Source organism: Phascolarctos cinereus, unplaced genomic scaffold, assembly GCF_003287225.1.
Source record: "Phascolarctos cinereus isolate Bilbo 61053 unplaced genomic scaffold, phaCin_HiC Scaffold_726;HRSCAF=1367, whole genome shotgun sequence".
In the NCBI taxonomy this organism is placed as follows: Eukaryota; Metazoa; Chordata; class Mammalia; order Diprotodontia; family Phascolarctidae; genus Phascolarctos; species Phascolarctos cinereus.
The window spans coordinates 341,479,144-341,503,983 of record NW_027556098.1 but is presented as its reverse complement, the minus strand read 5'-3'; the positions used below and the strand labels follow the sequence as shown (position 1 = coordinate 341,503,983).

At 39.9% G+C, this 24,840-nt stretch overlaps 1 protein-coding gene across 5 annotated transcripts in view; it reads left to right on the top strand.

Annotated features, from left to right (window-relative positions):
• The window catches only part of ATP7B (ATPase copper transporting beta), a 114,522-nt gene that overhangs the window by 45,433 nt on the left and 44,249 nt on the right, over positions 1-24,840 (top strand). For 3 of the 5 annotated variants that reach the window (XM_078156974.1, XM_020969953.2, XM_020969949.2), the window contains 8 exons: positions 4,088-5,330; positions 10,337-10,597; positions 11,630-11,793; positions 16,122-16,283; positions 18,546-18,622; positions 19,294-19,468; positions 20,797-21,030; positions 21,631-21,722. In XM_078156974.1, the coding sequence (XP_078013100.1) occupies positions 4,088-5,330; positions 10,337-10,597; positions 11,630-11,793; positions 16,122-16,283; positions 18,546-18,622; positions 19,294-19,468; positions 20,797-21,030; positions 21,631-21,722 (2,408 nt within the window). The remainder of the gene's footprint in view (positions 1-4,087; positions 5,331-10,336; positions 10,598-11,629; positions 11,794-16,121; positions 16,284-18,545; positions 18,623-19,293; positions 19,469-20,796; positions 21,031-21,630; positions 21,723-24,840) is intronic. The other 2 variants (XM_078156976.1, XM_078156975.1) reach the window with 1 other exon arrangement.

The following is a 24,840-nucleotide window of genomic DNA, read 5'->3' as shown; positions in this document are numbered from 1 at the left end:
GATGACAGTCTATCTCTGGGTCTGTGCTTACAACAATAGAACTCACATTCTATGAACATCACTTCCATGCTATGGTACATCATCAAAGGAAGACTTTTCGGCATAGGTTAACAATAGTATTGATAACTCACATTTATATATTGTTTTACATAACACTTGCCTTTGAAGAGGACTTTAGGTGAACCGCTGTAATAATGCTTGCTGTCTTAAGAACTATATTGGACCTTCAAACTCAACTGCTAATGAGTTAGTTTAAAGAAATAGTAGTAAGAGAGCAAAGAAACAGAGAGCAGCTGAAAGGAATATATTTCATTTAAGTCTTTTTGGCACAGCTGAGGCAGCCTTGTAAACTGAAAAAATAAATTAACCACGTTCCTGTACTTATACTATGGAGAATTCCCCCCCCCCAAGTTTAAAAATATCTTTATCTAAAGTTTTGAGTTCCAAATTCTGTCCTTCCCTCCCTACCTCCCTTTCCCCCTCCCTGAGATGGTAAGCAATCATGTGCTTATTATACGTGTGTAGTTACATAAAACATTTCCCTATTAGTCATTTTGTACAGGAAGACTCGAATAAAAAAAGAAAGAAAAAGTGAAAAATAGCATGCTTCAGTCTATTCAATCAATATCAGTTCTTTCTCTGGAGGCAGATAGTATTCATCATTAGTCATCTGGGATTATTTTGGATCATTGTATGGCTGAGAATAGTTAAGCCCCACAGTTCTTCATTGTACACAATATTGCTGTTACTGTGTACGATGTTCACCTAGTTCCGTTCACTTTACTATGTATCAGTTCATGTAAGTCTTTCTAGGTTTTTCTGAAGTCATCCTGCATGTCCTTTCTTATAGCACAATAATATTCCATTACAATCATACACCACAGATTGTTTAGCCATTCCCAATTGATGGGCATCGCTTTGATTTCCAATTTTTAGCCACCACAAAAAGAGCTGCTGTGAATATTTTTGTACAAGTAGGTTCTTTTCCCTTTTTTTTGAATGTCTTTGGAATATAGACCTAGCAGTGGTATTGTTAGATCAAAAGGTATGCACAGTTTTATAGGCCTTTGGGCATAGTTCCAAATTGCTCTCTAGAAAGTTTGGATCAATTCACAACTCCATCAACAATGCTTTAGTGTCCTATTTTTCCCACGTCCCCTCTAAAACCCAACATTTTCCTTTTTTGTCATATTAGCCACTCTGATAGGAGTGAGGTGGTACCTCAGAGTTGTTTTAATTTGCATTTTCTGATCAATAGTGATTTAGAGCATTTTTTCATATGACTATAGATAGCTTTGATTTCTGTGTCTGAAAATTGGCTGTTCAAGTTCTTTGACCATTTATCAATTGGAGAATGACTTGTATTTTTTGATTGAGAAATGAGGCCTTTATCAGAAATACTTGTAAAAAATTTCCCCTAGTTTTTTGCTTTCCTTATAAATTTGGTTGCATTGGTTTTGTTTGTGCAACAACTTTTTAATTTTATATAATCAAAATTATCTATTTTACATTTTGTAATGTTTTCTATATCTTCTTTGGCCCCAAATTCTTCCCTTATCCATAAATTTCACAGGTAAACTATTTCATGCTCTGCTAATTTGCTTATGATATCACCCTTTATATATAAATCATGTACCCATTTTGACTTTATCTTGGTGTATGGTATGAGATGTTGGTCTATACCTAGTTTCTGCCATACTGTTTTCCAGTTTTCCCAACAATTTTTGTCAAATAATGAGTTTTTGTTCCAAAAGCTTGAATCTTTGGGTTTATCATATACTAGATTACTATGGCCATTTGCTACAATGTAATGTGTACTTAATATATTCCACTGATCCACCACTCTTATTTCTTAGCCAGCACCAAATTGTTTTGATAATCACCCCTTTATAATACAGTTTGAGATCTGGTATGGCTAGACCACCTTCTTTCGCATGTTTTTTCCCATTTATTCCCTTGAATCCTTGAGCTTTTGTTCTTCCAGATGAATTTTGTTATTATTTTTTCTTGCTTCATAAAATAAGGTTTTTGATGATTTGATTGGTGTGACCCTGAATCCATAGATTAATTTAGGTAGAATTGTCGTTTTTATTATATTGGCTTGGCCTACTCATGAACAATTAATATTTTTCTAATTGTTTAGATCTGATTTTATTTGTGTGTAAAGTGTTTTATAGTTATGTTCTGGGTTTGTCTTGGCAGGTAGACTCCCAGGTATTTTATATTGTCTACCATTATTTGAAATGAAATTTCTCTATCTCTTGCTGCTGGGCTTTGTTGGTAATATATAGAAATGGTGATCATTTTCGTGGGTTTATTTTGTATCCTGCAACTTTGCTAAAGTTGTTGATAATTTCAAGTAGTTTTTTTAGTTGATGTTCTAAGTATAATATATCATCTGCAAAGAGTGATAGTTTTGTTTCCTCATTGCCTATTCTAATTCCTTTATTTTCTTTTTCTTTTCTTATTGCTATAGCTAACATTTCTAGTACCATATTAAATAATAGAAGTGATATGGGCATCCTTGCTTCACCCGTGATTGTATTGGCAAAACTTCTAGCTTATCCCCATTACAGATAATACTTGCTGATGATTTTAGATAAGTATCACTTATCATTTTGAGGTAAACTTCATTTATTCCTAAGCTCTCTGGTGTTTTTAAGAGCAGTGGGTGCTGTATTTTGTCAAAGGCTTTTTCAGCATCTATTGAGATAATCACATATTTTCCTAACAATGAACCAGCCCTGCATTCCTGATGTGAATCCTACCTGGTCATAGTATATGATCCTTGTGATGTATTGCTGTAATCTTTGTTAGTATTTTATTTAAAATCTTTGCATCAATATTCAATAGAGAAATTGTTCTATAATTTTCTTTCTCTGTTTTGGCCCTTCCTGATTTGGGTATCAGCATCATTTTTATGTCATAAAAGGAATGTGGTAGAACCCCTTCTTCACTTATTTTTCCAAGTAGTTTATATGGTACTAGAATTAATTATTCTTTAAATGTTTGGTAAAATTTGCTTGTGAATCCATCTGGTCCTGGGGATTTTCCTGAGGAATTTCATTGATGGCTTATTTGATTTCTTTTTCTAAGATTGGGTTATTTAATTTTTTTTTCTTCTGTTTATCCGGGTAATTTATATTTTTGTACACATTTGTCCATTTCATTTAGATTATCAAATTTTTTGGTGTATAATTGAGTAAAATAGCTCCTAACAATTGTCTTAATTTCCTCTTTGTTGGTGGTGAATTCACGCCTTTCATTTTTGATACTAGTAATTTGGTTTTCTTCTTTCCTTTTTTTAAATCAAATTAACCAGTGGTTTATCTATTTTATTGTTTTTTTCCCCATAAAACCAGCTTCTAGTTTCATATATTAGTTCAATGGTTTCTTACTTTAAATTTCATTAATCTCTCCTTTGATTTTCAGAATTTCCAATTTGGTGTTTAATTAAGGATTTTTAACTTAGCCTTTTTCTAGTTTTTTTAGTTGCATGCTCAATTCACTGATCTGCCTTTTGTCTATTTTATTGATATAAGCAATTAGAGATATAAATTTTCCCCCAAGTACTGCCTTGGCTACATCTCATAAATTTTGGTAGATTGTCTTGTTATTGTCATTTTCTTTGATGAAATTATTAATTGTTTCTATGATTTGTTCTTTGACTCACTTGTTTTTTAGGATTAGATTATTTAATTTCCAATTAATTTTTAATCTTTCTTTCCATTGTTGAATGTAATTTTTATTGCATTATGATCTGAAAGGGATACATTTACTATTTCTGCTTTTCTACATTTGGTTGTGAGGTTTTTAATGTCCTAACACATGGTCACTTTTTTGTGTAGGTGCTATATACTGCTGAGAAAAAGGTATATTCCTTTCTATTGCCATTCAATTTTCTCTAGAGATCTATCATATCTAACTTTCCCAGAATTTAATTCACCTCCTTAACTTCTTTCTTTTTTATTTTGTGGATATTACATGATGCTATCTTTCTTCCTTATGTGCCAGAGAACCTGGAATGTCTCTGGGAGTAAGTAATATTGCTAGTTTTGAATTCTAAAGATGTCTTTTCTTCCTTTAGATGCTATCTAAAGTTTCCTCTGCTGCTTCTGCTCAAGAATTCTCAATAAAGCAGGAATTTGCTTTTGACAACATAGGCTTTGAAGGCAGCTTGGATAGTTCACCTATGTCATCGTCTTCAACAAGCACTAGTATGATCAACATTTTGGGCATGACATGCCAATCATGTGTGAAGTCTATAGAGGGCAAGATTTCTAACTTGAAAGGTATTATGAGCATAAAAGTTTCCCTTGAACAGAGTAATGCCATTGTGAAATACATACCACTGACCATAAACCTACAACAGATTTGCTATGAAATTGGGGATATGGGCTTTGATGTTAACATAGCAGAAGGAAAGGCTGAGCCATGGCCCACAAAACCCTCATCTGCTGAGGAAGCAGTGACAAAGCTTCGTGTGGAGGGCATGACTTGCCACTCATGTGTCAATACTATAGAAGGGAAGGTTGGAAAACTTCAAGGAGTTCTGAAAATCAAAGTCTCCCTTAGCAATCAAGAGGCTGTCATCACTTATCAGCCTTGTATCATTCAACCTGGAGACCTCAGGGACCATATCAATGACATGGGATTTGAAGCCACCATCAAGAGCAAAATGGCACCATTAAGCCTGGGAATGATTGATATTGGACGGTTACAAAGCAGCAACTCAAAGAAAATGCCAGCTCAACTCCCCTGTAGTAATACTGAAGCATGGGGGGGCCAGCCCAGCCCAGCTGCTAGTCTACAGTTAGGAGTGGAAGGAATGCACTGCAAATCCTGTGTCTTGAATATTGAAGGAAATATAGCTGCACTACCGGGTGTGCAAAGCATTAAAGTATCTCTGGAAAACAAAAATGCAGATGTTCAATTTGATCCAGCCTCTGTTACCCCACTATTCTTGAAGGAAGCCATTGAGGCTCTTCCACCTGGGAATTTTAAAGTCACTCTCCCTAATGGAGTGGAAGGCAGTGGGTTGGAGAATTCATTAGACAGCATGTCTTCAAGACTTCCTCTACCTACACAATCCCACGGAACCCAAGTGCAGGGAGTGTGGAGTACTGCTATGATTGGCATTGAGGGAATGACCTGTGTTTCCTGTGTGCAGTCCATCGAGAATCTACTATCCCAAAGGGAAGGGCTAGGAAAAATTTCAGTCTCTTTAGCTGAAGGGATTGGAACTATCCACTATAATGCCTCCAAAATAAGCCCTGAAGAGCTGAAAGCTGCAATTGAAGACATGGGATTTGGGGCATTCCTCATAACTGGTATGTATTTAATATCTGGTACTTTCCTTGTCAGCTGTCTTCTCTTTTTCTCTCTTTATCTAATAACATAGTATGGTTTGACAGGTGGCTCATTTTCTTATGGAATAACAGTAAAGCAGTCTTCTCTTTTGCACTGAGTGACTGAATGAATTCATATTCTTCCCAATAGCCAAGTAAAATTCTCATCTTCATATTATGGCAGTGGATACCAAAGATGAACACAATAAGGCCCTTTGACATTTTTTTATTCCTTAAGGCAGCTATGTCTTGTTTGATTGCTTTGGACTCCAATTCATTCCAAACAAACTGTCTTTGCCACAGAGGCTTGTAGAATATTTTTAAAACTGTGTCTTTTTTTTCAGATAATATCTCAGAGTAAAGTTTTATTTATGTTTTCAGAGGAAGAAAGTAAAATCAGGATAGAGGAAATGGATTTTCCAACTTTTTAGTTTTAACCTCCATGACAATCATGCTTAGAGGGAACATGTTACAGTGGAAAGGATGCTGAATTTGGAATCAAAGGGACCTGGGTTCGAATCTCAGGTCAATCATTTACTATTTTTATTGTCCTGGGAAAACCACTTAACTGCTTTGGGTCTCAGTTCTTCATTTAGAAAATAAGAGAATTGGGCTAGATGACCTCTAAGGGTCCCTTCTAGCCTTGAATCTGTGACACTATTAGTCTCATTTTTAGGTCAGTCCCCTAGAGATCATTCCATTTCCTTTTTCCAAAATAATTGGTAGATGGATCAGTATTTTGATTTCTGATGACTTCATAGGAAGTTGAATGCCATAGCCAGGGCCCCTAAATGTAAGGAGGAAAGAAGGGCCATGTCCTTTTTTGACCTTTATCAGTCAAGTGGACAACTTAGTCATCCGCATTTTCTTCTACTGTCTGTTGTAAAGGCACTAAGTCTGAACTCCTGTAAAATTGCTCGCTTCAAAGCAGTGATAAAAATAAAGACTGACTTAATTGAATTTGCCTTCTGTCCCTTGTACACTTCCAAATTTAGTAATAGTTTACATTTCTATGACACTTTATGGTTACAAAGCATACCATGCATATTATCTCATTTGATCCTCACAACAAAACCTTAGTTGATAAGCAGTGTAGATACAAATTTTCCACATAAGGAATCTTGAACCTGCTGAAGTTGCTACTTTTGCAAGATCATACAACTCACTAACAGCAGAGCCAGGATTCAAACACACATCTCGTGGTTGGAATTCTGTCTCCTTAGCTTATGTCATCCCTGTAGTGATTTGCCTTATGGTGGGCATGTGGACGGAAAAATATCCCTTTGTGGACCACCTGCAAAAATTCGACTTCACATATTTTTCATGATGCCAGACTGAATTTCCAGAGTTGCAGGTCACTGGTGTTCCCTCCTTGCCCCATCAGCAAAACACGAGAAGTAAAAATGTGGACTGGGGGCAAATACCTCCTCACTGCCTGGGTTAGAAGGAGGTGTTAAATATAATTTTGATTGGTACATAATTAATCTGGCTGAGATTCAGTCCTGTGCTTCATTTTCTTTGCATCAAAATTGTGGCACATGCTTATGGGTAATATTTGTTTGGAGATACTGCCTGACATAGTGGAAAGAGCTCTGGACAGGGACTTGGAAGGCCTGAGTTTGAGCCCCAGGTCTGTCACTTGCCAGCCTTGGGGCAAGTCCCTTCACTTCTCTGTGAACAAATTCCCCCCCCCCCATAAAATGGAGCTAGCAATGCTCTCATTACAGCCCTCATGGAGCTGTGAAGAAAGTGCACACTAAGTCATGCAGAGTGCTGTAAAATGTGAGGGTGAGTGATTGTTCCCATCAGAATCCTTTTGGTTTGCATGTTTCACATTTTATATGTTAAGAGAGGTGGCAATTAAGTATTAAAGGCCTTTACAAAAACACCAGCCTGTATCCTGAGATAGAAGATGTGTGTCTATTCTAGAAATGAGCCAGCTAAAACTCTAGGAAGTATGTCTGGCTTCGTCTGCGTAAAGTGTGAGGTTAGGACTTCAAAGCACTGCTTTTACTGCCCAGATGATGTTAGGATCACTTACAGCAAACTGGACCAACTGAAATTTTTTAGTCCCTTTTCCAGTTTGTTATAGCTTCTTGGACAGGAGTCTGATTTTGTTGGAAGCTTTTTTTCTTTTAGGACTATAGCAAGGCAGCTGGGTGGTGCAGTTGGTGTGTTCAATCAGAGTTCAAATGAGTCCTCGGACACTTACTAGCTGTGTGACCCTGAGCAAATCACTTAACCTTTCTCAGTTTCAGTTTCCTCATCTGTAAAATGAGGATAATGGCACCCACCTCCCAGGGTTATTTTGAGGATAAAATGAGCTAATATTTGTAAAGTGCTTAAGCACACCTTATGATGTTATATAAATGCTAGCTAGCTAGTTAGAGGAGGACGAGGACGAGGACGACTAAGAGGAGTAGAGGAATAGCAACAGTAATCATGTTCTGCCCTGTACACACGCTTAGTTCACGCTTAGTTACCTGCATAGAATGTGTACATCACATATGTTGTTTTGGTTACATTCTGTACTTCACCTAGTTTCAGGAAGGAGATCTTTTTTTTAAAAAAAAGAAATCAATAAGGAAAACAAAAGAGAACGGTTAATCCTGTTTTAACAGGAAAGAAGTATAGCATGAAGTCAACACATAACTGTTGATATGGGATTTTAAATCCTTCATCAGTGACACCTGGGTAATTAGCTGTTATTTGGAAGCTGATACAATGATGGCTAGGATAGCCAGTGGCTTGGATGGCAGATTTTGAATCCAAAGAGGTCTTGACAGGCTAGAACAGTGGGCTGAATGATAAATGATAAAAGTGTAATTGGGATAAATACAAAATCTTATATTTGGGTTGAAAAAAAGTTCCTAGATTCAGGATGGGATAATTGTGGCTAGATAATAGTTCATCTGAAAAATATCTGGCTATATTTTAGTGCCTTGAAAGCTCGAAAAGTATGATGGGCCTGGGGACTGGACCTGTGATTTAATTGGTATAGGGAACTTCCAAATAAGGAGACTCCTACCAGAGTAGGTCAACAGATTTTGAAGCATAGCCCCATTGTAGGAAGAGGCCAAGTCATTAGCCTGTGGGTGGGACTGATAGTGAGATAAGAGAAGAATTGGGAAGTTGGGAATTGGTTCTGTAGAGAAGAAACAAGGTAGTTGAGATGGGTAGACTTGAAAGGTTCCCCATCAAGGCTTTGTACCACGAATCCACCGTGAACCTGGCTGATTTTTCTCTAGCAGCGCTAAACAATAGGCAGGAGCTAGCAAATGTTAGAGGGGAGGATTTAAAAACCAGTGCACCTGACTCCCAGTCTGGCCCCCGTCTGTTCCCCCATGCTGCCCATCCTAGGGAGCTATGTCAAGCAGCTGACCTGAAAGAAAGAGATTGAGCAATGCTGTCGAGCAAAGTGAAAAGAGTCTCTTTTTGTCCTTGCTGCGACTGACCACTGCCATTAGCAGTAAGCAAATATTTAAAGACAAGGTGCTCTTTGAATATCTGATAAGTGACATTCTTTATGAAGGAAGGAACCGGGCGTTACAGAATGGGGCCTTCCTTTCTGTGTTGGGGGACTTAGGTCCTGGTAGTCACCTGATTGCTGCTGTCAAAGTGATGGATTGCGGAAGAGGTGGAATTCAGAACAGTTCTGATAGCCGGAGTCTCTGAAGTCAAGGTGAAGGTTATTTGAGTTGAGGGGGTGAAACAGCTGAGGTCAGAGTTTTCCATAAATTCCAGTGTGAAAAGGAAGCCTAAAAGACCTGACATTTGTTTTGTTTCATCATACTACTTTTAGGGAAAAGAGTCAAATCCTGGGGATCATAGATTTAAAACTAGAAGGGACCTCTCTAAGGTTAGAAAGGATTTCTCTAAAGAGCCTTCTCATTTAGGCCAATCCCCTCCTTTTGCGGTTGAGGAAACTAATACCTAGAGACTTGTCCAAGGTGACATACAGCATCAGAGGTGAGATTTGAACCCCTGTCCTTTGCCCCAGAACCCTTTCCACTATGCCACACTGCTTTCCAATGACAGAAAACATTATTATTAGGGACTGATTAAAAAGAAGCCACTAGTTTATGGCTAGGGTCAGTACAATTTCAACCCATTTGCCTCACAGGTGGAGTGGAGATTCTCTTTTGGGGGCGGGGGGAGGTGAGATTGGGCAGATCTCTTCCAACCCTGAATTTCTATAATTTCTTGTATCTTTTATGTCTTCTATAATTTCTATAATTCTTGTATCTTTTATATCTGTAGTCTATGTAGCTGATATTCATCACCCACAGGATGGCTAATATTTAGATTAGAGGCTCTTAGAGTATATGTGTCCTTATTTATCAAAGAAAGATTAAATTATATTCATGGCACTATATTTAAGAAAGGTAAGTCGACATTTTTAGAATGTGGAGGTCGAAACAAAATGGTTTTTTGATCAAGCCTCTGCTAACCAGCACTGGTTGTCCCTCTGCCTGGAACTCTTACACCTCCTGACCTCCCTGGCTTCCTTCAAGTCTCAGCTGAAATCCCACCCTTCTGCCAAGAAACCTTTCCCAGGCTTCATTAATCTTAGTGCCTTCCCTTTAAGCTTGTCTCCAATTTGTATGTATTTTGTTTATGCCTAATTGATGGCATGTTGTCCCTCCTCCTAGACTGTGAACTTCTCAAGAGCAAGGGACGTTCTTGCCTTTACTTATATTCTTCAGTGCTTAGCATATTGCCTGGCACGTAGTAGGCACTTAGATGCTTGTTGGCTGACTAACCAGTGCATTCGGGTAGCCAGAATGCTCCATCCATTAACCGTTTTAGTGGTCTGAGGCTTTTCTGTATGTGTTGGGAGAGTAGGGAAGAAAAGAGTGGAGAAAGTCCAGTATGGTCTCTCAGGCTCAGATTACAATGCTATCAGATTTTTGCTCTTATTTTTGTGGAAGAAATAATTTGATTCTCTAATTTGAACTATGTCTTTTTCCTTTCTAAAAAAAATATAGAGACCAGTTCCAGAAAGCATGTTGGAAGCTGTTGTGCTGTGGATTCGGATGCCCAAACAGAGCTTAAGGACTCAGTTTGTCTTCAGGAGGAAGAAGCTGATGCGAAGGGGTATCACAAAGCAAACATCTTGGGCCACTCTCCCTCAGGATACCCAGTTCACCCTAAGGCAGTGACCTCGGAGAAATGCTTTTTACGCATAACAGGCATGACCTGTGCATCCTGTGTCTCCAACATAGAAAGAAATCTACTGAAGGAAGATGGTGAGAGACATAAACCTTGAATTATCTCCAGTATAGAATCCGTGAAATTTATCATGTGTTCTATATTGGAATAGCTTAAGAAATCATTGAAATAGGGCAACCATTGTCTCCCTTTAGTGCCACCATTTGCTGCTTGTCTGTTATCTAATAACTTGGTAGGAGGTTTTTCTCTGATTAGTATAAAAGTTTGCCTAATCTTCTTGGATAATCGGTTCCTTGCCCATTTTCTGATCTTTGATATTTCATTTATTTGGGATGTAAAATACAGCTTTGTATAAATTAGGCAAGGAAAAAGGGTATTCCCCCAACACAGAGCTTTTCCTCTTCCTTGGTGTCTTTTTTTCATGTTCAGTCCTTCTGGCATTGTAGCTTTTTCCCTTTCAGGCCTTATTTATCTTATGGCATCATACAACTCCATTTTCTCTCAGGTCCCTTTCTTCTTGCGGGTTCCCCATTTCTTAAGACGAAGAACCTCTTCCCAGTCCTTTGTTCACCATAGTCTCTGTTTTCCTGATATCCTAGAACAATAGTCCTTAAAAAAGTAGTCTGAAAAGGGCCTCATTATATATTGTCCACAGGTTAAATTAATTTATGATAAGACCATACTTTTGTGCGCTCTGTGAATCCTTTCTTGATATTCTTCCTTGGCATTTCTTTAAAAGGCATGTAGTCCTTTCTCCTAATTTGGACAAGGTATTTTGTGGTGGCAAGTGGAAGCAGGTGGGGTAGATAGTCCACAGCCTTGTTAATCTCACTGAAGCAGGCTATGGATTGAAAATATTTGTGGTTACTGCTTTGGAGGGGAATTCTTTCTTTTTTACAAGCATCTAATAAAGTAGTATCCCTTTTGTAAAATGGTGGCTGATAGATGGGATTTCCTGTTTGGGGGTATATAGTGTATATGACCATATCCCACTGGTATGGTATCCCATGGTCTAAAGGAGACTTTTTTCACTTTTCAATGTACTCTGCATGCTGTTCCAAGGAACCTTGCTTAGTGCAAGCCACAAAACGTTCTTCTTATGGTTTCAGGTATACTTTCAGTTCTGGTGGCTCTGATGGCTGGAAAAGCTGAGGTCAAGTATAATCCACAAACCATCCAGCCCCTTGAAATAGCCCAGCTTGTTGAGAACTTGGGCTTTGAAGCTACGGTAATGGAAGATTACGCCACATCAGATGGCAGTATCGAGCTGATTGTGAGTATTGGGGTGGAAAACTAAGACAGAAGTAGAAGAGTGTAAGAGGAAGCAGTCGGATTCTGGACTGGACTCTAGCACGAGTTGGCAGGATGACCACAGTCAAGTCAGTTTCCTGAGAATGAGACAATTAGACCCAGATATGGAAGGGACCTAAAATATTCTGCTTGTCCCCTATGTATTTCTGGTTCAGGAGACCCAGCTTAAATTTTTTTTCTAAGTTATCAGTGATGACTTGTTCACTCTGTGGTGTAATGAATGGACAGACATGACTTGGTACTTTGGGAGTAGGTACTTTGGGATTAAATCAGTGCATTGGAAGGAGGATTTGGGGAGTAAAAGGAAATTTTTAGAGAGGAGAAAAGTCCAAGAATCCTGGAGAGGTACAGGCTTAGGGAGCTGTTGGTATGCTGAGGTGAACTAGTGTTAGAAACGGTGCTTAGAAAACTGAAGCATTTGGGAGGTAGAATAACCGACATGCCACTATCGGCCAGAAAGAGGGTTGAGAAGGCTCAGAAGGTTGTTCTGAGTACCTGAGATGCTGTGAGGCCCACTGGCTGGGAGAGGAATCGGGATATGTAAACTCTCCTCTCTGTGTCCTTGTCTGGATGGGACAAGGGTCATATATACCACACCAAAGATAAGCAGTCACTGTCATGGCTGCTTGGAGAAAAATGAGGAGCTGTGCCATGGGACTGGGCAGAGCGAGAGGTGCCCACTTATTCACTGTAACCAGTCATCTCTGTCTATGAGGGACCCTGAAACATTAATACAGGGTGTCCCAGAAGTCTTGGTGCCATTTTAAGCTATTGAAGCTTACTCATTTACTGCACTCTGGGAATCCCTGTATGGCATTTTAAATAGGCAAAATAGTTTTCTTAATGGCAACCCTGTGAATAGGTAGTACAAGTATTATTTACAGAGGTGGCCCAGTGGTTAGGATGTTAGACTTGGAGTCAAGAAGACCTGAGTTCAAATCCAGCCTTAGATACTAACTGTGGGATTTTGGGCAAGTCACTTAACCTCTGCCTGCCTCAGTTTCATCTTCTGTAAAATGGACATTATAACAGCACCTACCTCCCAGGGTTGTCATGAGGATCGATTAAGATAATATTTATAAAGCTCTTTTCAAACCTTGAAGCAATATATAAATACTAGCCATTATTACTATACTCTTTTGATATGGAAGAAACAGAATCTGAGTGGTTGCAGGACATACACATGTTTACATAGCTAGCAAATATTAGACAGGATGATCAAAAACCAGGGCTCCTGACTACAAGTCCAGCCCTGCATCTACTCCCTGTGCTGCCCATCTGGAAGAGGACTATTGTGTCAAGCAGCTGACCTGAAAGAAAGAGATTGAGCAATGCTGTGTGGCAGAGTCGAAAGAGTCTTTCATTTGCTTGCTGCCGGTAGCAGTAAGCAAATATTTAAAGACAAGGTTTTAAGGACATAGGTGGCTCTCTGAATTTCTAATAAGTGGCATTCTTTATGAAGGAAGGAACTGGGCGTTACAGAATGGGGCCTTCCTTTCTGTGTTGGGGGAATGTAGGGCGTAGCAGTCGCTGGATTGCTGCTGTCAACCTAGTGATGGATCCTGGAAGAATTTTCCCTTTCCCATACTACTACATTCTTCAAAGGAGGCAAATACTAAACCAACCAGTTTGCTATGCCTCAAAATCTAACAATAAATGAATAATTTTATTTAAGAACTTTTTTTTAACATTATGAAATTATAGTGCCATAATATAGTGGGGTTTTTTTAAGCTAATTTGCCTTTATGATCATTGCTGTGTACTATTTTTCACTACTGGTCGCTATAACATGTACACAGGATTTTCTTGTGGGTCTTAGCCTTGAGAGAGGCAGTGTGCACTTAGAAGGCTTGGGTTTGGGACTTAGAAGGCTTCTCCTTCAGTGTGACCTTCAATAGCTCATTAACATCTGTAGCATGCAGGTTGCTTATCTGTAAATGGGGATACTGCACTGAGCCTAATACAGGCCACACTTCCCTCCCAAATCTGGCTTATATTTACCTTGGTTTGGGCTGTACTTGGCATTATTTTTAAATGTTTAGCTACGTACATACACACACATATATACATGCATGCGCACACACACACACACACACATTTTCCTTTCAAATGGATATTATTTTAGTTGCATAACCGACATTTTTGGGTCAAACTTTATCAAGTGTGTGTGTGTGTGTGTGTGTGTGTGTGTGTGTGTGTGTGTGACAGTCATGACTTAGCACTCCCCAGAGTAGGTACTTTTGGATTAAATCAGTGCATAGGAAATATAAATACGTGTTTGTGTATGTCTACATGTTTAAATATATGTATATATGTGTATCTACACATACACACATATATATATATACATAATTATATAATATGATATGACTTTTTTGTGTGTGTTTACTCATTTTCAGTTATGTTTGACTTTGTGTCCCCATTTGAGTTTTCTTGACAGAGATACTGGGGTGGTTTGTCATTTCCTTTTCCAACTCATTTAACAGGTGAGGAAAATGAGGCAAACCATATTGAGTGACTTACTCAGGGTCACACAGCTAGTAACTGTCTGAGGTCAGTTTTGAATTCAGGTCCTTCTGACTCCAGCCCTGGCGCTTTCTCCACTGTACCAAGTAGCTGCTCCATTATATTATATTATGTTGTATTATCTCAAATTATATTAATGATTTCAGTCTATTAGACCAGATGGCTGCTGAGGTCCCTTCCAACTCTCAAATTCTGTGCTTCTGTATTATCTGGTGTTTATCTCCTTTGCCCAATCTGATCCTTTTAAATAAGACTCACAGGTTTTCGTGTAGGTGATCTTATGGAAGATGTTTGTGATGGCTCTTTGTAGCTATCAAGCCCCATATAAATGTGAGCTATTATGCATAATAATTGAGCTCTTCATGAAGGAGAATGCTGACTATTAGTGCTCTGTGTCTGATTCATTGTATGCATCTCACAGCAATGATTTCCTCCTTTCCTGCAGTTATGGAACTGAAGGAGGCCCTAGCGTCTTCCTTAGCAGGGACAGAGCCTAAGTTTTAAGGAGCTCACATTGTTTTGCAGAGACTGTATCTCCTCCCGAAATCTTACTGAGGTAGATAAAGAGCAGACATTGTTATACCTGTGGAGCCAGTGAGAAAACAGAAGTAAAGAGAAGAAACGCCTCCTACAAACCATGCAGCAAGTAACTCCCAGGGCTGGAAGTTTGAACTCAAGCGTCCTGCCTCCCTCTTCATTGGTTGATTATGTTGCCTAGACAAGGGATTCACAACCTTCTGGGGGGAGAAGAGCGACTTTTTATTTATGCACTTGAAGAGGCTTGGGAGGGTGGTGGATGGTGCTGGTATGGAGAGTTAACTGCCCAAATGAGTGGGGGTATCATGGGGAAAGATCGCTGACTCCATGGTCAGAGTGAAGAGGTCTAGGACTTTTGGGGTTCTGGAACCCCAAGATCATGGCACCGGGCCCTGCCTGAATGAATTCAACTCAAATCTTCTTCCAGCCAGAGGAAAAGTTTATTAGTGATGAAACACTTAGGCCAGGTGATGCTCGTGGGGACAAGCGGGCATGAGAAAGTCTCAGTCTTTTGGGTTTGAGATTCTCAGCGTCTGAATGGGGGCCAGAGTGGATCTTAAATACTAAAGTAACTTTGGGTGGCCAGAGAAGGGGGCTGGGAAAAGGGTCTAGGTAAGAATTCTAAGTGGGGAGGTCTGAGAGATTGAATAGACAATGGGAATAGCTAATGGAGGGAACAGGAAGGCATCTGTCAAAGGGAGATAAGGGGAGTGGATAAGGAACCTGAAAGTTTAAGTGTTTTATGGGGCCTGTAATGGAGGGAGCTGGAAGGCATCTGAGTAAGGCCAAAAGGTGGGGCTAAGGCTTTCAAAGGGAGATAAGGAGCTGGGGTCTGTAGACAAATGGGAGCCAGATTCTCTTTGGTACAAGGAGGGGGGATATCTCTGCTTGAGCTCACCCCATCAAGAAGGCATGAATTCAAATCCTGTCTCTGATACTTACTACCAGTGTGACCTTGAAAGAGTGACTTACCAGCCCTGGACCTCAGTTTCCTCATCTGCAAAATGAAGGGATTGGACTAGATAACCTCCCATATGTCTTCTGCCTCAAGATCTGTGGCCTAGTGATCCTAGGATAAATTACTGGCCACTTAGGAGTTGATAGGAGAGAATGTGGTGGCAGCTAACCTGTGATAGATGAGTGGCTGATGATGTACAGGTTGGGGAGCCCTAGCATAGATCCCACAAGTTATCTGACAAATATCCATTTTATCCTTCTGCTTTATAGGTCACAGGAATGACCTGTGCTTCATGTGTTCACAACATTGAGTCCAGATTGACCAGAACCAAGGGTATTCTCTATGCCTCTGTGGCCCTTGCTACTAGCAAGGCACACATCAAGTTTGACCCTGAAATTGTGGGTCCTCGGGATATTATAAAAATTATTGAGGTAAGTTATTTTAAAGCAAACTCAAAGAGATAAATCTTAGGTAATCTGAAATAGTAAGGTGGTAGACTCATTTATATCTTTGTGTTCATTTTGGAAGAACACTGGAAACATCTGTGGAGCTGAGGTGCCTGGCCCATGAACTCTGATGTTTCCTGCTTAGTGTTTTAACTCTTTCACTTGTTCATCAGATGTCTATTTCAGTGTTTGCTCTGTGCATTGAACTGTATTAGAGAAGATGCCAGGGGGCAGCTAGGTAGAGAGAGCACTGGCCCTGGAGTCAGGAGGACCTGAATATTCAAATCCGGTCTCAGACACTTGACATGTACTAGCTGTGTGACCCTGGGCAAGTCACTTAACCCCATTGTCTAGCCAAAAAAAAAATACCCAGAAAGGATGCCAAGATGGAAAAGATGTAGTCAGCCCTCAAGGAGCTACAATCATGTTTATACCTTTTGACCAAGACTCCCGCATGATCTATATTAGAGACCATTAGTGATGACTGGCATGGTTTTTTAAAAAAATCAATGAGAAAACCAAACAAGATTAACTTGCAATGCAACCTTTAGAGAATGGGATAAAGTTGCAGCTTAGTGGTAACTATGACGTTCTTAGAATCTCTTATGAAATGCGGCATCTTCATGCAAAATTAGCAATGTTTCTTCTTAACTTCCTTTAACAAGAGTGACTTTTCCAGTGTTTAAAAACCAAACACCCCATGCCGAATGGCCCTGAGATACTGTTAGTATTCAATAAATCTTGAAGGATGCCAACAATTTGGAAGAGAAGAGTGATGTAAAGCATTAAAAGTCAAATTTGCATGGGTAGGAAGAATCTCTAAAAGGCAGCAGTGGAGCACAGCTTTTTAAGGCCTTTCAGTGTATTTTACATTCTCTGTTACTTACCACTTTCATTTGGCCTCACCCCTATCGGAGGCTGTGGCTGCATCCTCCTTGTTCTGAGAAATTTCACCCGCTCCCTGCCCCAGATCTTCTTTGTTGCAGTCTATGTGTTTTTTCTTAGTACCGCAGTACTGGAATTTGTCATACATGGCCTTGTTAACCAAGGTTCTCAGATGGCCTCATCTCTCTCATACCACCTTCTCCAACTGTATTTGATTTTTATTGTTCAAGACTCATGATGAAAGTTCCAGGGTCTCTTTCCTCATGGGGACAGCTGTCTTATTTCCTAATAGCTTTTCCCCACAGGCATTGTAAAGAGAGAATTAAAAGTCATCGTGGTGTTGGGGAGTGGGAAAAGAGAAGGGTGTGCGTGTGCGTATATGTGGAAGGTTGAGAGGTGGTTACCGATGAGCCACAGATGAAATCCTAGCTGTTGAGCGACCTTGTAAATCATCATGTGATTTAGTGGAAAGATCTCTGCACTTAACATCAGGAGATCTGAGTTCTGACCTTCTAAACAGCATTTCTCAAACTTTTTGATCTCAGGACCCCTTTACACTCTTAAAAATTATTGAAGTCCCTCCCAAAGAGCTTCTTTAAATGTAAATTGTCTATCTGTATTTACTATATTATAAATTAAAATGTTTTATTATTAAAAAGTTTTGACCTTGAGGACATCATGGAAGGATCTCAGGGACCCACAGGGGTCCCTGGACAACACTTTGAGAACTTCTGTGACTTTGAGCGAGTTTTAAACCCTTCTGAAATTCAGTTTTATAATCTGAAAAACAGGGATTGTGAGAAAAGTGCATTGTGAACCTGCGTGATTATGTTATTTATTATCAGTAAAAGGGGGAGGAGAAGTAAGTTATCTGTGTGACTGTGGACAAGTCCAAAGTCCCTTTAGATCTCAGTTCTGCAAAGCACAGGAACTGTACTCTGTCTCAAGGGGCCTTCCAGCTCTGAAGCCCTCTGAATATTGGAGCCCTAAGAAGAAAGCTTTTCTATATATATATTCTCTTTGTATTCATAAAAGGGAAGCATCACTGTCCTGATGGATGGGGCACATTCTATAAAGCATTACACAGGCTTGACCCAAGATGGATTCTTTTGCTTGTGCATGTGTGTATATGTGCACACTGTGTGTGTGTGTGTGTGTGTGTGTGTGTGTGTAGGAGGCAGGTGGAATTTGTACTTTTTTTCTGTGTGAGGAGAAATGAGAGCTTACAAGCTACCAATAAATGGAGCAAAAAAGTGAGAGTGTCTCAGAAACTCATCGTATTGTTTATGAAATACTTCTAGTGCGTTCATTCATTTACCAAGTATTCTCCACTTTTTTTCTTTTTCTTTTTTTAAAAATAAGGGAATTGGCTTTCATGCTTCCTTGGCTCAGAAAAACCCCAGTGCTCACCATTTGGATCACAAGATGGAAATCAAACAGTAGGTAGAACAGTTTAAAAATAACCCAAAGCTGTTGGATAAGTGCCTTGCTCTCCTTAACCAGATTCTTCGGCTTATCCTGGTATGTACTTGTCTATGTAACCGTTGCTGCTGGTATCCAGTGTTTCACACGGTTTTGGATTAATATGGCTTTGTGTCTCTTAGTTGTAAGACCCCTGACCTTAATTTGGGAGAGGTCTTAGACCTAGAACACTTTGCAGATTAAGAATTGGTGCTTTATTGAAATGAGAGATAAGACTAAGGTCTAAGGAGAGGCTTCATGGTATAGTAGAAAGAATGCAGCCTTCGTAGGCAAGAGACCTGAGTTCTAATCCCTCCTCTACCACTTATCTTGTGAGCAAACACTTTGCCTTGCTGGACCTCAATTACCTTATCTATAAAATGGGCACATCGATACCTTACCTGCCTTTAGGCAGGACCCTGGATCCAACGGTCCTTGAGGGCTCTTCTAACTCTTCAACTTAAACTTAAAACGCTAAATATAGCCTCAATGGGCTGATGTCTGGGAGGCAGAACCATTGCCTTTTCCCTTCCCTTCCCTGACACAGGCAATACAGCTGTGTCTCAACCCCATCAGCAGGAGAACAGGGCACTGCTCCAGATGGGAACTGTGTCTCACGGGACGCAATTGCTGTCCCTCTCCTTTCTAGATGGAAGAAGTCTTTCCTGTGCAGTCTGGTGTTTGGCATCCCTGTCTTGTGCTTGATGATTTACATGTTAGTACCCAGCAGTCAGCCTCATGAGTCCATGGTGTTGGAGTACAACCTCATCCCTGGATTATCCATCCTGAATCTCATCTTCTTTGTCCTGTGCACTTTTGTCCAGGTGTGTATGTGAAGGAAAAGCAAAGCCTGTCTTGTTCTGCTGCTGCTTGGGTGAGTTTGCGTGCTCTGGACCCAGGCCGAATGAGGTCCCATGTTTGGAATCGCATGGGGGCACCGTACTGCTTGCACAGGCTGAGATGATGGATGCTCTCTGTAGCGTCACTGATCAGCGTGGGCCTCGCCCGCTGGCGTGGAGTTGCCCTCTTGGGTCACTTAGTGGCCAGTGTTCTCTCCTGGGACTGGCAGGAGTTCCCTCCATAACCATGTGGCTTGGAGGTGACGTGTTCTCTGCTTTGGCAGGAGCATCTTACTTGCTATCTGGCTTAAGTGATCATTGTTATAATCATCATCATCTGAACACGTACAAGGCTTTCCTCTTCATCCTGGAGAGGAAACCGGGCTGGACCTGGAGCCGGCAGATATTTGCTTGAATCACATCTCTGACACTTACTAGCACTGGACAAAATTACTTAATATCTCTGGGTCTCAGGTTTCTCAGATGTAGAATAAAGGGGTTGGATTAGAGTAGCAGCCACTTAGTGAGAGCTAGATAACTTAGAGTTATTTAGCTAAAGGAACACTATAGAATTGCAAAGCTGAAAAGGACTTTGGGGTCCTTTAATCCAATGACCAGATTTTACATATGAGAAACCCATGACTTGGAAAGAGTATATATGCACAAGGTTACACAGTGAGGCAGGGGCAATCTCCTAACACATTCTTTAAGTAATCTAAAGTGTTACGTATTTGGCTTTATGTTAGAAAACTAAGAGTGTCTTCTTGGGGTGGGAAATGGGCACTTGATGCATGTATTACTTTTAAGAGCTTTAAAACCTCTTGGCTTAGTCCTGGGAGTCTTAGAGATGAACACGACCTTTGAGTAATCCTGAAGTCTAGTCCTCTCCCTTACTGTCCCAGTCTTTAATCAGGGAACTCCTTTTAATCACATGTCATTAATCACATATGTGTCTGTGAGGGCAAGGTCTACAGTTAAATTGTTTACCTTCTGTAATGCATTATAAGTAAGCTAGTGAATTTGAATCTGATTCTGAAGCCAACCATCCCAGCTGAGACCCCCTGAATTTTAAAGGCCATTCTTTATAACCCCTCGATGCACAGGTCAGCCCTCAGTTTTAGAATTCACTTTTTTTAAAAAAATCATTTGTTAAAATGAAAACAAGCAATTGTGTGAAAGCCAAGGACATATGCCTTCAGTGCGGGAGGTGGGAGGCAGGTTGGGGGGGATGGGAAGAGAACTAGATCTGCGTGCTAAGGTTGTTGGCTCACTTATCAACAGTAATCTACAGTCTTACCCACACCTCTCTACAGTTCCTAGGTGGGTGGTATTTCTATGTCCAGGCCTACAAATCATTGAAACACAAGACCGCCAACATGGATGTGCTCATTGTATTGGCCACAAGCATTGCTTATGCCTATTCTCTTGTGATCCTGGTGGTGGCCATTGCTGAGAAGGCAGAGAAGAGTCCTGTCACCTTCTTTGATACACCTCCCATGCTTTTTGTGTTCATTGCACTGGGGAGGTGGTTGGAACATGTGGCAAAGGTAAGAAGCATAAGGAAAATAGGTTGTTTGCAAATCCTGACGTTGCTTGACCTGTATTCAGATAACTTGTGCTTTAGTTTTGAAATATTAAACATAAGCTAAATTCCAATGTTAAAAGGACATGCTCATTTTGCACGTACTTTACACACACACACACACACACACACACACACACACACACGCACACCCCAAAAAAACCCCAAACCCAAAACATTAAATCACTTATACAATTTGGTGGGACTCCACTCTGAAAGAAATTAGGTTGAATCTAAAATAAGATAGGAAGCGGATGGGAAGAATTTTTTAAAATATATAGGTTCGTGGCTGTTGCTTTTGTACTGAATCATTTCTGCTTATTGATGGTGTAGCCATCCAACTCATGCAATGACATTGTGGGTATGAGGGAGGAGCAGCAGTACATTATTCAAATAGAAAGAATGTCGGAATCTATCAGCAAGACTGTTAAATGGCAGCAGTTTTCTTCAGGTAAAACAAGATTGTTATCACCCATTACTCCTAACCTCAGGATTGGGCGTGAGAGTGGAGATGGGGCCGTGTCTTTTAAAAACTTCTCTGGCATCTCTTCTCTTTATCTCTTAGAGCAAAACATCTGAAGCCCTTGCGAAACTAATGTCTCTTCAAGCCACAGAAGCTACTGTTGTGACATTAGGCGATGACAATCTCATCCTCAGGTGACTATTCTTCACCAGAGACTCTCTTTCATAGGCTTGGGTTTATATCCGTCCTTCAGAAAATGTTCATTGATGTTGTGGGAATGGCATTGGACATGAAGGCAGAAGTTTGAGTCCTGGTTCTGCCACTAACTGAGCCTCAGACTGGATGCATTCATTTCCCTGAACCTATATGTGAAGGGTTATAAGCCAAGTGCTTTATAAAACTTAAAGCATCACATAAATGTGAGTTATCATTACCTTGTGTGGCACTCTGTCATGTAAGAAAAGCAAAAAAAAAAAATCTTACGCATAGCACTAGCCCGCAAAGATATCAGCTGGACTCTTGCAATAGCTTTCTGTTTGGTCTTCCTGTCTCAAGCTTCTCATCACTCTAATCAAGGGAACTTATTTTTTAAAAATATTTTGATATCGGTATTTCATTGTCATCAGTTTTCTTTGTAATCCTCTATATTCTATTTTATGCATTTTAAACCATTCTTCTGATATGTTTCTTAACTATTACCAACACCACCATCTTGTGCTATATATCTCTCTAGTTACTTCAAACTTTGCAGAAACTTTCATCAGTTGCTGATCGGTGACTGAAAGGATTGCATGTGTAATCCAGGCCTGAAAGTCATCCAAAGAATCGGGTTTTGATGCTTAGGAGATAGCAGAGACGACCCACGTTGCTGAGCTGGAGGACCTCCTCTACAGATCCACTGGTCTGAGAAAAGGTCATCCAGAACCTGGCACACAATGCATAGTGACAGGGTGCCCTGGCTTGTTAAAATTAAAAGAAATCACTTATTACATAAATTTCACAAAACTAATGAAGTGTAAAATATGAATAATCTTTCAGTTGATATGTTTTGTAAATTTCTAGACTTTATACTTCTGAAGTTACTAAAGCTTAAACCTGCACTAGGACTTTTGGGATTCCCTATATGTGTACATCTGCCCCTCAAAAATGTAAACTCCTCAAAGGCAGGGACTGTTTTGCCGTTGTCTTTGTACTCCTGGCACTTAGCACAGAGTGTTGCATGCAATAGGCACTTAATGAATGCTTATTGATCTTTTGATAATTATCTATTCTACCCTAATCTTTTTATAGATCAGAAAACTTTGAATCTTAGAGATTGCATTTCCCAAGGTTACTTGGATAGGGCCTAGGTGGACCTAGTTACAATAGTTTGTGTAATAATAACTTTAAATAGTTCGAGTTGTAATTTGTGAGACAACTTACGGGGCTTCATTATTCACCCTAATCAGGATCTCACTTTAAAAAGATAATTGACAATACAAGGAAGTATATGGTGCCAAATAAGTGCCACAGGAGTGCTAGCAGTGAGCAGGTCACTTGACTTCAGTCTGCCTTAGTTTCCTCATCTGTAAAATGAGGATAATAAATAATACCACTTCTTGTTTGCTGATGTTTACAAGATACCTTGGTCCTTTAAGGGGTGGGAGTCACTTCTTCAAAGAAATGGTGCAGGGGCAGTTAGGTGGCGCAGTGGATAGAGCACCAGCTCTGGATTCAGGAGGACCTGGGTTCAAATCTGACCTCAGACATGTAACACTTAACTAGCTATGTGACCCTGGGCAAATCACTTAACCCCATTGCCTAGCCAAACAAAAAAAGAACAAAAAGAAAAAAGAACAAAGAAATGGTGCTTCCCAGTTAGGCTAGTGGGTTTTTTTTTAAAAAAAAAAATCAATCTGCAAACATTTATTCAGTGCTTATTATCTGCCAGGCACTAACTTTTCATGCTAAAACAAAGAAAAGGGTTTTTACTCTATGATAATGGTGGTACTAAGAACTAAACATACAGCTCTGAAAGTGGTCTGAGCAGGGCAGATCACAAACAGAACTGTCATGTCCCTCGTTCTGTATGCTGTAGACAACATAAGTTTGCACATCATTTCAGTTCCCTCACATTGAGTTTCTAGACCAGTACAATTCCTAGATCTTTGGCACATTTACTGCTGTCTAGCCATCCCTCCTCCACCCTGTGTTTGTATAGATGATTTTTTAAAACCAAGCTACAGTCTTTATTTCTGTGCTTCAAGGATTTGCAATTTTGTAAATATGGACATTCCTTCCCCTAGTGCCCAGATTGCAAACCCTCTGTAAGTGGATAGTTAACTTTGAGGGTTGCCATGTTTAAAAATCATTACTCTGTGGCCAGTTACGTGATGAGCTTCTCTAGGCTGGTTCTCAGATGACAAATGTTGCTCCATCACCAGACCCACACTTGGAGTCTTTTCGGCTTGGTAGCCAGAACTTTTGCTCTGCTGTTAGGGCCTTTGAGAACATCTATGGCTGCTTTTACCCAAGGATGAAACATTGGGATATGACTTTAGTGGGCTTTGTGTTTATTGCTAGTCCATTTCATCTTAGTAACTGCGGCCCCTCAGTCTATCCTTTTTGAATCTTTATCAGTTTATAAGTAGAAAATTACAGGATTTGGAGCCAGTAGGATCTGTCTTTGATCATCTAGTCTAAGGCTGCATTGTAGAGATGAGAAAACCTTGAAGGCCAGAGAGGTGAAGAAACATGCCTGAGGTTATGGAAATAGTGGGTAGCTCTCTCGGTTACATGACATTGTTTCCTTTTGACTTCATTAACTAGCTTGGGGACATGAAAAGAGCTAGGGCAGTCCGGCCCACTCTTCTGTTCTGTTTATTCTGGATCGAGTTCTTCCTTTATAGTGTCCATTCAAAGAGCTTTTGGTAGAGTAGGCATTTAACAAATATTTGTTGAAATAGGCTTTAGACTGTAAAATGCAATTGAGCACAGCAAACATGTAATAAATAAATAAATACCTATTACCTGTAATTGTATCTGCTTTTGTCCATGACTGCAGGAACCTCTTTGTATGTGTGGTATCAGACACATTATGAAGTGCTAGAATGTTGGAAGGTAATGAAAGCAGGAATAAGACTTTGAGGCATTTGCTTCCACCCTCTCCCTGCCTCCTTTAGGAATGATCATTGTAACAGGTTCAGAATGCAACGTAAAACAACATAAATTAGGTTCATACTCCTTTCTAAGAGCTTGTGCAGAGCTAAGTCTGTTTTCTCCCTTCAAAGTGCATATGCACTTATGCACTACTGTTAAGGCAACTGGTTATAT